This window comes from Equus przewalskii, chromosome 26 (assembly GCF_037783145.1).
Source record: "Equus przewalskii isolate Varuska chromosome 26, EquPr2, whole genome shotgun sequence".
Lineage (NCBI taxonomy): Eukaryota > Metazoa > Chordata > Mammalia > Perissodactyla > Equidae > Equus > Equus przewalskii.
This window is the reverse complement of record NC_091856.1, coordinates 20,453,670-20,467,519: the sequence shown is the minus strand read 5'-3', so window position 1 is coordinate 20,467,519 and position 13,850 is coordinate 20,453,670. Positions and strand designations below refer to the sequence as shown.

The 13,850-nt window shown below is 48.0% G+C and overlaps 1 protein-coding gene across 1 annotated transcript in view; it reads right to left on the bottom strand.

Annotated features, from left to right (window-relative positions):
• PAPPA (pappalysin 1) overlaps positions 1-11,382 on the bottom strand; it is a 236,698-nt gene extending 225,316 nt beyond the window's left edge. The window contains exon 1 of the mRNA XM_070596239.1: positions 10,896-11,382. Within this exon, the coding sequence (XP_070452340.1) occupies positions 10,896-11,313 (418 nt within the window). The 5' untranslated portion in view covers positions 11,314-11,382. The remainder of the gene's footprint in view (positions 1-10,895) is intronic.
• Positions 11,383-13,850: the final 2,468 nt, after the last annotated feature.

Below are 13,850 nucleotides of genomic sequence, written 5' to 3'. Positions count from 1 at the left end.
CAAAATGGTGCATGGGGATACAGGAGGCACACTAAGTAAAGAAAATGATATGAATAAAAAGTCTAAGGGATCTGGAGGAACTGCAAATAATCCCAGCACTACTGAAGGGCCTCTATGGAGGTGATAGAGTTAGATTTGCATTTTAGAAAGATCTAACTGTCGGATGTTGGAGGATAGGTTGAAGGCGGTGCAGGGGCTGAGGCTCAGAGAAGCGGGCATTGCAATACTAATGAAGTGGTCAAATCAAGAAATGAAGAGGACCTAAGCTAACAAGATGGAAGACTAGCTATAAAAACGTTAAGGAGGCAGGATAGACAGGAATTGGTGACTGATTGAATATGATGGGTAATATATCTAGAGTGGGTGATGTTAGATGAAGACACAAGGAATTTTGATGGAAAGATGCTTCAGCTTTGGACACGTTGAGTTTGAAGTGCATGCAGACATTTCCAGGGGACTGTTGGATCTATGAGTCTGGATTACAGCAGAGTCTGGAGATAATTGATGCTCAGCAGCAAAGATGGTAATTACTCCATGGGATGGGGTGCAAAGTCAGGAGACAAGTAGATCCAGCTCTGGCCTAAGACTCACAAGACAGAGAGAGGATCTTACTCACCTTGGTCACTGATTTGGACAAGTCACTTCCTTCATCAACCCTCAGTTCCTCACCTATGAAATGAATGGCTTAGATGAGTGCTGCTGACTCTCACAGACCTCAGTTCTTTGGACTGACATGAATGTTGCTTCACAAAACAGTACAGTGTGTATTCGTTTCTTATGTGTTCTGTCTATGTACTTTGCATCTCTTTGAACAAGGCCATTTTGTTCCTTATTGGCCTGTTGTCATATCTGCCTCTATTTCTCATCAGCCTTTGTAGCTGAAAGATCTCCAATCTCACTAGGAGAAATAACCCCTTCTATACAAACACATTTGTTCATATTCTGCCCAGCCACATTCATGTTTATAGAACGACAGGAATTAAGGAAAGAAGGATATGGGACAGATATAGGAATAACTTCTTGACCATAAAGGTGATAGGTATGGGTTAGACCAGAAGCTTCTTGAAGGCAAAAGGCTGGACCAGGGCACTGTATTTAGTAATATACTCTCCCAATCCAGATACTTGGATCCCAAGATGTGACCTCTCACCTCCTAGACTTTCTGTCTCTGTTTCCTCCAAGGGAACTGGAACCTGGGATCTTCTCAGATTCTCTAAAACTGAAACACGGTCACCTCTCCTACTCTTACAGGTTCTGTGGACACTGCGTTTATGGTAAATAATACTGGAAAACAAATTTTATTTCTCTTGTTTGAAAAAATCTAAGTGGCCAAAGTAAATGTGCTAGGTACAAGAAGTAGGAAGAGAGAGAGAAGAGAGGAGAACAAAAGGGAGCAAGAGGTATTTTATCCATGACAGTACCGAGGATGCCCAGAAGGAAAATAGGCTAACAGATTGCTACAGATTCCAGAGTCTTAGTATTTTAATTCATGAAATCATCTGATTAAAATGGTAAGCAAGACTAAAAGGCCAGTGGCCTACTCTGATGTCCAGGAAGTTGTCTGGGATGACTTTTATATAGTAAGAAATTACAAAATTTGAGTACTCTAACCATTAGCCAAGTAAGTGATCACTGGTAAGGTCACTCAGGGGATATTTATGGCAGCTATTATTAGTAATGTTATTAATGAGATGGTTTCCAGCTATTGGGAAGTACCAATATTCCCTAAATAATGTCTTCAGTCAGTCTTTGACTGAAATTCTACCCATTGGTACTTTGCTTTTTAATATAAAGCTTTCCGGGGAGACACTGAAGTATCTATGTCTATGGAAGAGCAGCAATCAAAGTTATCAGTCAATGATACCTCAGCAAGAAGGAACACCATGTCCTTTTTCGAACATAAGTATTGCCAGGGAAGAGGAAGCAGAAAGTGTGTGGGCTCTTGGCCCCTGAGGGGGACAGGCACAGGCACCACCTAGTGGTGGAAAATGCACCAAAAAGAGAAGAAAACTAGAACTATTGCCATCTTTGCAATTTTGTCTTAGGATGGTTCTGATTAGGATCATGGAATCCTAGGAGATCTCTACCAGAAGGATCCCTCATTGTTCAGGTGAGGGAAATTGGCCCCAAGAAGGAAAGTGACTTGTCCAAAGGCACACAGCAAGCCGGTGACTGAACTGACATCTCCAAGCTCCTAGTCCACTGCTCTTCCTTCTCCAACACACCAGGGACTTCCCTAGATGGCCTTGGGTCTACTCTCAGGTCTCCTTCAATGCCCCTTTTCATTACTGCCTCACCTCAGCACCCTATTTAAAACTCACTCCTCCTGCAACCCCACCCCACACAGTGTTCCCCAGATGCCCTTCTCTACTTAGCTTCATAAACATTCACCTAATGTTATGTGACCCGAATATAAACTCCCTGAGGGCAGGGATAGTTTCCTCTTCTGTTCATTGCTCTATATTAAGGGCCTAAAACTGTACCTGGTATGTAGCAGGAACTCCATAAATACTTGTTGAATGCCTGGGCAAGGGATGGACAAATTTTTACTTGTTTGATCTATATTTCTTAGATTCTCTGCAATGAGAATACATTGCTTTTAGAACATGAAACAATAAAGTGGTTACATTTCCATCTTTTATTTAGTCTTTGTTTTACATTAAGTTGATAGCAATGTATCTTTCCTGAGTGGTAAGGGAGGAAAAACTAATTTCCAGCCCTGCCAAAGGAGATAAGCACATCGAACTTATAGAGTGATTGAAAGAATTAGAAATAATGTGTGGCAACGGCCAGACACACATACCAGTATGAGTTAACGTTTACTGCGTGTTCACCCATGGTCTAGATTCCATCACTAAGCATTTTCCACATGGAGGCCCAGTTAATCTTCAAAACAACCGTATGAAGTAGGAGCCAGTATTATCCGCATTTTACGGATGGGAATAGTGAAGCTTGGAGATATTAAGTAACTCACCCAAGGTCACGCAACTAGCAGGTGGGTGAGTCAGGAACTCAAACTCAGGCAGTCTGACTGTTGAGTCCTATGCTCAACCACTACAAAATACTCCCTCGGTAAACACATGCGCCTTTCCCTTCTTTCCTGATGGTGTCAACTCTTTCTGAGATGAGGTAAGCACAAGGCTCTAGAAGGTTCTAGAAGGCTCCAAGGGCAATTGGAGATGGAGAGAAATAAAGAGCCAGAAAAATGAGAAATAGGGGTATGTGGAAATGTGAGTGTGTGTCTATTGTCACAGTATGTTTTAGAGTGTCACAATGACTGGCAGATCCTAGGGGATTCTTATGCACAGAACCAAGGATGCTAAATGCTTGACAGTGTGTGGGATGATTCCATGCAGCAAATAATGTCCTCACTCAAAAGCTTCCTATTGCCCAGCAAGGCTCCACGCCTTTCTTTCCTTCCCCTCAAGCTCTCCCAGGATGGCCAGTCAGCTGAGTCTGCAGGTGTGCAGAGAGGAGAGCAGAGGGAGCTCCTAGTGTCTGAAGCCTGAACTGCATCCTGACTTCCAGTTAATCTCCGTGTGACCTTGGGAGAGTCCCTAACCCCCTCCAAGTTGCCACCTCTGTATTTGGAAACCTACCAGCTCACAGAACACGCAGGAACCTGAGACTTCAGCTCCTCCTCTGACTCCCAAACTCTTAATTTCTTCAAACTTTTTATTATGGAAATCTTAAATCATACATAGAGGGACAGACAAAAAATGTATTGAAGTCGTTCGTTTCTGTCGCCTGGTTTCACCGTTATCATTCTGTCAACCTTCGTTCATCTACTGCCTTCCCCACAACATCTTACTTTTTTTCTGGAGCACTTTAAACAAATAAAACAGATATAACATCATTTTACCCATAAATTATTCAGTATGCATTTCTAACAGATTAGGATCTTTAAAAATACATAATAACAATATCATTATCACACCTTAATAAGGTTAACAGTAATTCCTCAGTCAGTCCATGTCCAAACTCTGTAACGGAGCAGCTTACACATTCCTTCAAAGGAATCTTGTAGAATCACAAAATTTGAGCAGAATAAGATGAAGGAGGGGGAGGCAGAGACCTGCTCTTCCACCTCTCCCCAGGGGATCCCTAAGATTGTGGGGCACAGTTTGAAAGCCCTTATTCTACCCCTACCCCTCACTGTGTGGGTGTGCACCCTGAGAACACTGAGGCCCAGAGAGGAGCAGTTAAGCAGTCAAGGTCACACAGCAAGTAAGTGGTAGGTTTCAGTACGCCTGTGAAGTCCCAACATCAAAGGACTCCAGTGAGGTCACAGGTATGAAAAGATTTGCTAACTCGGTCACTATTTATCATCTACAGTGTGAATAACGATAATAAAGGCACCTTCCAGGAATGACCTTCATTGCACAAATCCCTCACATCCCTCACTTTCTGGCTCCTCCTACCACTGTTGACACGTGGACTGGGTTCTGATCTTGGCCAAGAGCTTCTGCCGCCATTGTCTCACCTGGTTCCTATGGCAACTCGTGAGACAGGGATGTTGAATGTAACCACACTTGAAACTCTCCCCTGAGGTTGAGTCAGAGGCCCCGGGCCACACAGTTCAGAGGAGGCCGAGACAGTACTTGAACTCAGAGCTTCTGAGTCCCAGTTTCAAGTCTTCAAAGGAGCCAAGATGCCAAGATCCACAAGTCAGTTCTCAATTGAGCATTTCCAATAAGTACATCAAGGCACAAAGCGGAGCCCTCAGTGCAGTAAGAAGAAAGATAAAGGGACATTGAGGGAAAGGAAATTAAATTCCATACAAGGGGCAGCAGATGAGGGGAGAAATAGGCACCTGCTGGATTCCTGAGTCCTTGACCATAGGTAGACAAGGCACAAGTGGCAAAAGTGGGAGTCCTCCTACCTGGCATACCTAGGGATCGTCTCTCTTCCTCATCTGAGACACCTACAGCCAGTACTGGTTTCAAAGTGATCTCAAGGTGAGGGGGTTTTGAAAGAATAGGGATACACCACTTCTTGCAGGATGAGCCCAGCCCAAAGCGGGGAATGCCTTAGAGCTGAGTTTCCCTTCTTTCTGCTCAGAGAGGCTCCCCTCGCAAGCAGGTGCAGAGATTCATTTAAAATCAGATACATAGAATTCAACGGGCTAGTCCTCTACGGGAGTGTTAGTACCTTGAAAGAGGCAGTGGAAGGAGAAAGTGTGGTTTCACACTCAGGAATGGGTCTGGAAAAATGGAATGTCAGGGCCACAGCACCTAGGAGTTTGGGGTCAGCAGGAGAATAGAGAATGGAAGAAGAGTCCTTCCTGGTGCTTGGACACTCAGAAATGGGACAGTGAAATTTCTCTGAAGGCTGACCCACTAACCAGCTCAGTAGGCAGGGCAGACTACTTCCCCTTTGGGGCTCAGCTTCCCCATCTGTAGAACAGGGCCACATCAGACCACATCAGACAGGATCAGTGATTCTCCTCACTGGTGGTCCTTCCACACTACCTGAGGAGGCTTTGAAAAACACCAGCACCCAGGCCAACCCCAGACCCATGACATCAGAATCCCAGGATGCAGCCTGGGCATCAGGATGTTTTAAAAGCCGGTGATTCCAAGAGTTGCCAGGGAAGGCAACTACTGAACCACATGATCTCCCAGGCCCCTTGGAGAGGAGGCAGTTTGTGAATATAGTTTAATTCTTAGCCCCTGTGTGACCCTGGTCCTCAGTTTCCCTGTGCCATAATGAGCTGCTTGGCTCAGTCCGTGCCTGGGCTGTCCATGCGTGACTCACATTCCTGAGCCCCACACCTCTGAGCCTCGTTTGCTTTCCTCTGTGCAGAGCGGCAAGGGTGACGCAGCCTCCATCACCCCATCTGTCCACGTGAACGCTGCCTGGGAAAAGAAGAAGTTGGAGGGCATCTGGGGAAGGAGCAGAAGGCATGTGACAGTAGATGTGTGACCTGCACTCCACTGTGACCACTGTCTGGCCTCTGTTCCTGAGGGTGCATACTCCCCCTCGAGGATAACTGGTTTTCCTTTTCACTGGTCCAGCAGTTCTGGACTTCCTCTGGCTCTTTACCACCACGGAGTCAACCCATTAGGTCAAAGAAAAGGAAATCAAAGCACAAGGAAGGGATTTCAGGGGGTCTAATTGTTCCCCAAGATACACTGTATACTCAAGATAGACTCCCCCCCAGCAACTGGAGAGGGGAAGTCCTAACAGTGCCCAGACACACCCCACTGTCTGAAGGCCAAGCTAGCAAACTGGAAAAGGGACCAGACTGACTTACTGGATCCAGCTCCCCTTGACCGAGTCCCTAATCTGAGCTGGCATTGTGCCAGGTACTTTCTGCATGTTTATTTCACTGCAATATCCTGATATCATTATGCCCATTTTACAGATGAAGAAACCAAGGGATGGAGAGATGAAGTCTCTTCAGGCAAATCACACAGCAAGTAACCGGCAACAGAAATTCCAAGCCCAGCCTGTCTGAGAATTTGATGTGAAGGGAAAACGGATCTGCTAAGTCAAATCCAAGGGTCCACGTAAGATTTGTACCCATTTTTGTCCTCTTTAGTCTGTAGGTGTATGGTCTGCACCCAGAGAGGCAGAAGGAATAGGAACGTTCTGCAGTGGGACTAAAGAAGGGAACAGGAGTCAGCTCTTTTCTCTCTAAAAAGACAGCTGAAGAGGAAACAGGCATTTGGGACTGGAGCTCATACCTGGGCTCTGTCAACCCAACGGCCTGTGGGACTTTGGACTAAGTCACTCCAACTTTCTGAGACTGTTTTTCCTCATTTGTAAAACAGAGGTGATAGATGATGCCCACCTCCCAGGTTGATTGTGATAGTGAAACTCGGAGGCACAAGGCAAGTGCCTAGCACAATGCCTGGACCTTGGAGGCACCCAGGAAGTGCTGGTTTCCTTCCCGCCCTTCAGTGTCCCCAGTCCATAAAGCCAAGACTGAGATCTTTGGAAAATGATGTCCAATAATAAGAGAGAAGTTTACTGAGTGCTTACTATATACACCAAGTCCAGTTCTGTGTACTTTGCAGGTGTGAGCTCATTTAATGAGATAGGTATTCATGCCATCCTCACTTTATAGATAAGGAAGCTGAAGACCAGAGGAATCAACTAGCTTGCCCAAGGTCACCCAGCCAGTTAGAGGCAGAAGTGGATTTCCACAGGTAAACTGACTACTAAAACTGGTTTTTAGCCATTGCAATGTTCTAGACCCCAGGTGTGACTACAAATCTTGTTGGGAGAGCCATGTTAGTATATAGACTCCTTGAAACCTAGCCTTCCCCTGTCACAGCAATTCTAAAGTTGGTAAAATGTGGGCACTCTTTTCGGGGGGTCATCTCGGTAGTAGGAAGTGGGGGCTGCTGACATGTAGAAATAAAAGGATTCCTTAGAGGAGCCAGGAAACTCAACAGTCCAACATTTAGAACAAAAGAGGAAAGCGTATTAATCAGAGGTGCTGGACGGGATTCAGGTAAATCCTTTTCTCCTTCTGAGCAGGGATTCTGGCACTAAGGGATGGGGGTGGGAGGAGGGCAGCACTTGTGGGGTCCACATTGCACTTATCTAACAGGTCAGGAGAAACTTTAACAAGATTAACTGCTGCTCAGGGCCCCTGCTCGATGGAGCAAATTGAGTCTATTGTTTTCTTTTTCTTCTGCTTCTTTCTCTTTCTTTCAAACGGGGGTGGGGGGAATGGTTGGGGATGATGGGCAGGGAGCTGGATCCCGCCTGGTATGGTACAAAAGCAAAGGGATGTGTCAGAAGGCCCCCCACCTCCAGACTTGAAAGGGAGCCCAAATTGCCATGCACGAAGGCTTAAGGCTGTGCCTGGGTGGTGGGTGTGTGGGGGGTGAGAGGTGATAGTGTTTTATCAGACAAGCTCTCTCAGCAGTCTAGGGGCTAAGGCCTCGAAGTCATGATGCTCAGGATTAACTCCTAGTTCCTGTCATTGAGGAGCTGTGTCATCCAACACACACCCCTCCCCCCTCCGGGTCTCTGTCTTCCTATTTGGCCAAAGAAAGAACTGGCCTGGGTGACTTCTGAAGACCCTTTTCACAGTAGCCTTAAAGGATTCCTAAAGACCACCTATCCTTGGTGGGCCCTCCGAAGTATCCAGCACACAGGCACTCTCTAACTTTGTCTTTGTTTTTGTCTGCATGAGCCTTTCCTTTTTTATTTATTAACACGTATATTTTTTCTTCTTCCCTTTCAGAAAAATAAAAGGCATGTTTTCTGAGCTTCAGAAGCAAACTGCTCCTGACTCCTTCCCTCTGCATCTCCGAGCGCCTGTCTGAACTGGTGTCAGTGAAGTTTGAACCGGGGCAGAAATAGCATCCCGGGCGGATCTGGGAGCACAGCCCGCCTACTAGGAGCGACAAGGCCTACCTCTGCCAGACGACAGACCCGGTTAACAGCACCGTAAAATTAGACCTTTACGAAAACCAATTGAATCCTGCAGCAAAGAGTGATGTCAGGCAGCCTGGCCTGACAGCAAGGCAGCAACTCTCTGCCTGAAATAGCAGCGCGGTCCCTGCTGAGAGATGCCTGCTCTCTCTCTCTCAAGATAGGTGACTAGGGATTCCTACGAAAGTGGCGACGCCCAGCCAGAGAGAGGCAGCAGAGGTCAGGCAGAAAACTGGGCACCCGAGGTCGCCGCGGGAGGACGTGGCTTGGCACCCACATCCCCACTGCCCACCTCGGGCCTGCCTCTGCCAGCCTGAACTTACGCAAAGAAAGGAGCTGAAAAAGTGCTTCTGCAAAGAACCCCTGTTTGTTTGCTTTTTAATTCAAGGAGAAGCAGGTTCTTTTTAGTCCAACAGTCTGCACTGTGTGGAGGATACGCAGAATGAGTCTTTTCTGGCTCAGGGCCAGGTGTTTACACACCGCCAAATCTGGCTCAGACTCAACTGGGGGAGGGAAAAGAAATCCACCAGAATCCTCGGGAGAAAAGCTCCTGGCTTTCTCGTGCTACACGACAGGCTGTGCCTTTTTTTTTTTTTTTCCCCTCGTTTTGAGAGGAATGTTATTTCCACACATAAAATGGACCAGGCATTTTATACAAGCAATAATAACCTAACATCCCCCATCCAATTAAAGTATTTTACTGCACAATCTTTGTGTGACAGAGTGAATGACTGCTCAAGAGAACGCGTGTGAAGAGAGGCTCCTTGTCTGAATTACAGACATTTATAAAGCAGGCTCCTGTGGAATCCCAGGTGTTATATATTTTAAAAAAATGCATTCACTACCTTTTCATTGATGATACCTATTCAGCCCTCGGCTCTCCCCTCCGTAGGGGAAGCCTTCCAAATTATTGGTATGACAAATAAAGACTAGGAAAAATCAGATCTACTTTTTTTTTAATCATCTCCAAGCAGTAGGCTCTGTGCCTTTCCTACGTTCCGAAAGAGAAGTGAACATAACGACCACAGCCCTAAATTATCACCACCATCATTATTATTATGAATAAGGTTTCTCCTCTATACGTTATATATACCCCCACTCTGAGTGACTAGGACTTGGGGGCTGAAAGTGAATGAGCTCAGTTTCCCTCTCCTTCCTGGGGAAAAAAAAGAGAAAAAATAGCAAGTGATGACGTCAGATGTGGGGGAAAGTCACTTTCCTGCTCTCTGTCTGGTAGCGGTGGAGTGGGAGCTCTGGGGGCATATTCTTGGTAAAGCGCCAGAGTTTGGGTCCCCCGAAATGGACTTCATGTAAATAGGATGGAGTCAGCGCAACGTTTGAGAAAGCCCACGCCGAGACAGAGAGCAGCAGAACTGCCGGAAGAGCTCAGAGCTTTCCCCTCTAAGAAAGTGTGTGTGTAAAGGGGTGGAATCGCAGAACGCCTCCACACGTTTCCTGGCTCGAGTGAAGGGGGAACCCCTACTCTCAATTTAAGACGTCCTAGGACATGGCAAGACTGTTTGTGCAGGAAGGGAATCTCCCAGCCAGAAGAGGCAAAACTTTGCTTCTCTCCTCCAGCGCCGCCCCCCTCCGCCCCCCAGTTTTATTAAAGGCATTGCCATAGATTCATTTGGGGGGCGGGGGGGGGGATGGATGTTGGAGCATTTCTAAGGTTTGCAACCCTTGCAAAGTGTCCGGTTTCACTATGGGTTTTGCTGTGGAACGGCGAAGGGGAGAGAGAGGGAGGGTGAGAGGGAGAACTCAAATTCATTACGGGCTCATAAAAGTCCCAAATGAGAAATGCGCCCCGTTTCGCAGCCGAGTCGGGGAAAGACTGGCGGAGTGTGCGTTAGGAAGGTCTCGCCTGAGCCCCGAGTGACAGGCAATGGGCTTTAAAAGCCAGGACATGGGCTGGCGGGCTGTGTGTGTGTGTGCGACTGGGGAGAAGCGGGTGAATCCCAGAGGCGGCATCAAGCAGAGAGCAACTTTGGGGCACTTCGAGGACTTCTAAGTCCTGGCGATCACAACAACCTTGTCTTTGCAGGCTTTCAGCGTAACGCGGCCAAGCGAAGGGAGGTCACCTCCATTAAAAAGTCAAAGAAATCAATGGTCCCCGAGCCTCTTCACACATGCATCCCAACTGGGTCATCCTCCCCTCCATCTCAAACACAGACAGTACGTCTGACCATCCTGAACACGGTTTGCGTGCACTAGGCTCCCCGGGGACCAGCCTTCACTGACTGCGGGTCTCGGGGCAGCCAGGAGCGCTCTCCGTGCTCCTCCCGGGAGGTAGGCGGAGACGCCTTCCGAGTGCGCCCATTCCGCAGATGGGGCAAAGCGAGGCTCACAGCTCCCCTCGGGTGCCGCCGAGCCGCCGGCGGAGCGACTCCCGCACAGATACACCCGCAAGCCCCCGACCAGCCCGCCACCCGCGCCCAAGCACCCGCGCGCCTCTGGGGACACGGGGACGGTGCGGCGCCCACCCCGGCGCCCTCGCCTACCTGTGATCACCGCCGGAGATCTCTGGCCCCCCTCCGCTCGTAGCCACACTTGCAGCGTGAACGCGTCCCGGGGCAGCTCGAGGTCGGCCCGGAGGCGCAGCTGCTCGCCTCGCCCGCTGAAATAGAGCGCCCGGCTCGGCGGGCTCGGCTCCTCGGCGGCGCCCCTCGCCTCCCGCTGCTGCCGCCGCCGGGGGACGCGCACGGCTTCCCAGGCACCGCCCGGCGGCGGCGGCGGCGGCGGCGGCGAGGCGCGGCGGCCGCGGGCCGCCCGGGTGGCGCAGGTGGCCGGGCCGGCGGCGGGGCGCGGGGGGCGGCCGGCCCGCGGGTCTCTCCGGGCCCGGCGGGGGCGCTCGGCCAGCCCGCAGCCCAGCGCGGCGCTCAGCAGCCCCAGGCGCAGCACCCAACTCCAGAGCCGCATGTCCGACGGTCCCCCCCGCCCCCCCTTCGCCCCTGCACCGCCGCCCGGAGCTGCCAGCTTTGGGAGCCTCAGCGCCTCGACTTTCTTCGCTTCTTCACCCTTCTTGGGCGAGCCCCCCCTTCCACTTGCTTTTTTCTTTTCTTTCTCGCTTTCCTCCTCAAGGTGTGTGCTCCACTCCCCCCACCTTTGAAAAATACAGCCCAACTCCTCCTGGTTGGCAATTAATTTCTCTCCCCGCTCCTTTATCTGCCTTATTTTCCCCCTCTAACAGCTGGTTGCCTTCCTTCTTGTTTTATTTCATTTTATTTTATATGATTTCTCGCTCTTACAAAAAAAAAAAGCTCCTCTAAGACACTGTTTCGCTGAATTCCCTCCCCCCAAAAGATGCTCTAATTTATTTATTTTTTGCGTCCTTTATAACACAAGCCACAGCCCCCTTCTCCCCCCCCCCAGTCCCCCCTCCCCTCCCTCCTTCTTCACAAAATGAAAGGAAAGAGGGGGGAAAAATCCCTCAGAAGATGAGTAAACAAGCGTATGCTAATCTGCTCCCGAGCGCTCCACCTTCCCAATTGAATGAGTCCCTGTTAAAACTGCGGGGATCATGACTAATCAATCAGTTTGGAGAGGCCGAGCTAGCCAGCCTTCCTTCACTTTGCCGTTTGCCTCCTTCGCTCCCGCCTCCACCCCCCCACCCCCCGCTTTTTTTTAAAGAAGACAATCTTAAAGTAACAATTTAATGAAATTCTGTACACACCCCCTTATGGTCCTCCCAGCTCTCCTCATTCCTGCTCCAAACACACATTCCTGTTTTTGTTTTGTTTTGCTTGCTTTTTTCCCCCTCCTTTACCCCCTCCCTATTTTTTTTTTTTTTTCCTCCTGGCGGGAGAAAAATCTCTCTCTCCTCTCAGGATCCCCTTTGCACTTTGCTGGTAAACCTCATCCTTCCCTATAGCACATAAAGAGTCTTGAAACTTGATTCTCAGATTTGTTGTAACGCTGTCTCTTTCTCCCTCTAGCTCTTCACTCTAATCTTTCTCACTCACTCTCTCTCCCTCCACTCCCTTTCTCTCGCTCTTCTTCTTTCCCCTCTGTCCTGTCTTCCCTTTGCTCTTCTCCCTTTCCCTCTTGGAATTCCCTTAAAGTTAGCCAGTGATGAACATTCTCCTCTTCCCTGAGCCCCCGGTGCTGCTGGCTTCACTTAGCCCAAACGTGGTCTCCAAAGTCCTCACGGAGTGATCAGAAGCAACCAGAGGAAAGGCATTTTCCGAAGCTTTAGACTCAGTACAACTAGGTCTCTCAATGCTCTTGAACACTCTTAAAAATACTCTGTCGGTTGTTAGAAATGATTTTAGTTTTATATAAAAAAATGAGAGAAAAATATTAACCTGCCTTCTTTTTCAGCCTGAGGTATTCAGGTCCTTTGACACTGTTCAAGTCACAGGTAAGGATCTGACCATTTGCGGCTTTGTAGGTCTGTTTTGAACTGGGACATATATGTAATGTATTTTTGTTCTTCTTTTTCCCCCTCTTTATAGAACTCAAAAGCTCCCCCTTATGGCAAATCAGTTCCTTTTTTTTTCTCTCCAAGTGTTTAATAAGTCAAAATGAGTTAGCAGTGGTGGATTGCAAATTATGAGTTACCAGTCTGTTCAAGTAAGTTAGTGATAAAAATATGTGGTGTGAGGTTTGCATGTGGAGAGCATGCTAGAAGCCCAAGGTGAAATTAACTCCGCTAATGTACAGTATTCCTCCCCATGTGTTCCTGTCCTCGGGGCTGCTCCAGATCCTTCCTGAGAGCTGGGATCATTCCTGCACGCTTCAGGAAGAGTGAACACCCGTGGAGAATATGTGTTGGTGAAAGTATGCAGATTTGTAGAATGAGTAAATGACTCAGACGTCCCCTCTATAAAAACCAGAATGTGGTATGCAAGGATTATGGCACCATTCTGAAAACGGGAGATCTCGGATTCAGATCTTCTTGGTTTGGGAAGAACTTGCTATATAGTATTAAGCCAAGAATGTGTGAACTCAGTTTCTCCAGTCATAAAAGGAAAATGGCATTATATCCTAAATGCGTTTCCAGAGACTGACTAAAAGAAGAGGCTCTTCTGTGCACAATGCCTTGGATAAGAAATTTGCCTAAGCAAATCTTCCACTTTCTGCAACTCCAAGTCTCTCAGAAAAGTCATGAGGTTGACATTCCATTTTAAGAAGACCTATGTTGAACTACATAAACTATATCCTGCAAGATCCCCGTCTTTGCTCAATAGAGTTTGGAGCATCACTGCTAAATCACTTCAATGGTGGCAATCAGGCATTTGGAAACTGTGTTTCTTCCAGGGGCTTCTAAGTCATTGTATACAATAGTTTTGAATATTTCTAGACATTTGGGACTTTTTCAACTCTCCCACCGAGAGCCAGAACATGAGAGTGATGGCTCCGAGTCCCCACTTACTCCAACACATACCAGTGCTATGCCCCAAGTGAGTTTCTTCACTAGTCCTTTACTTCCTTACCTTTACAATGGGGATATCTAT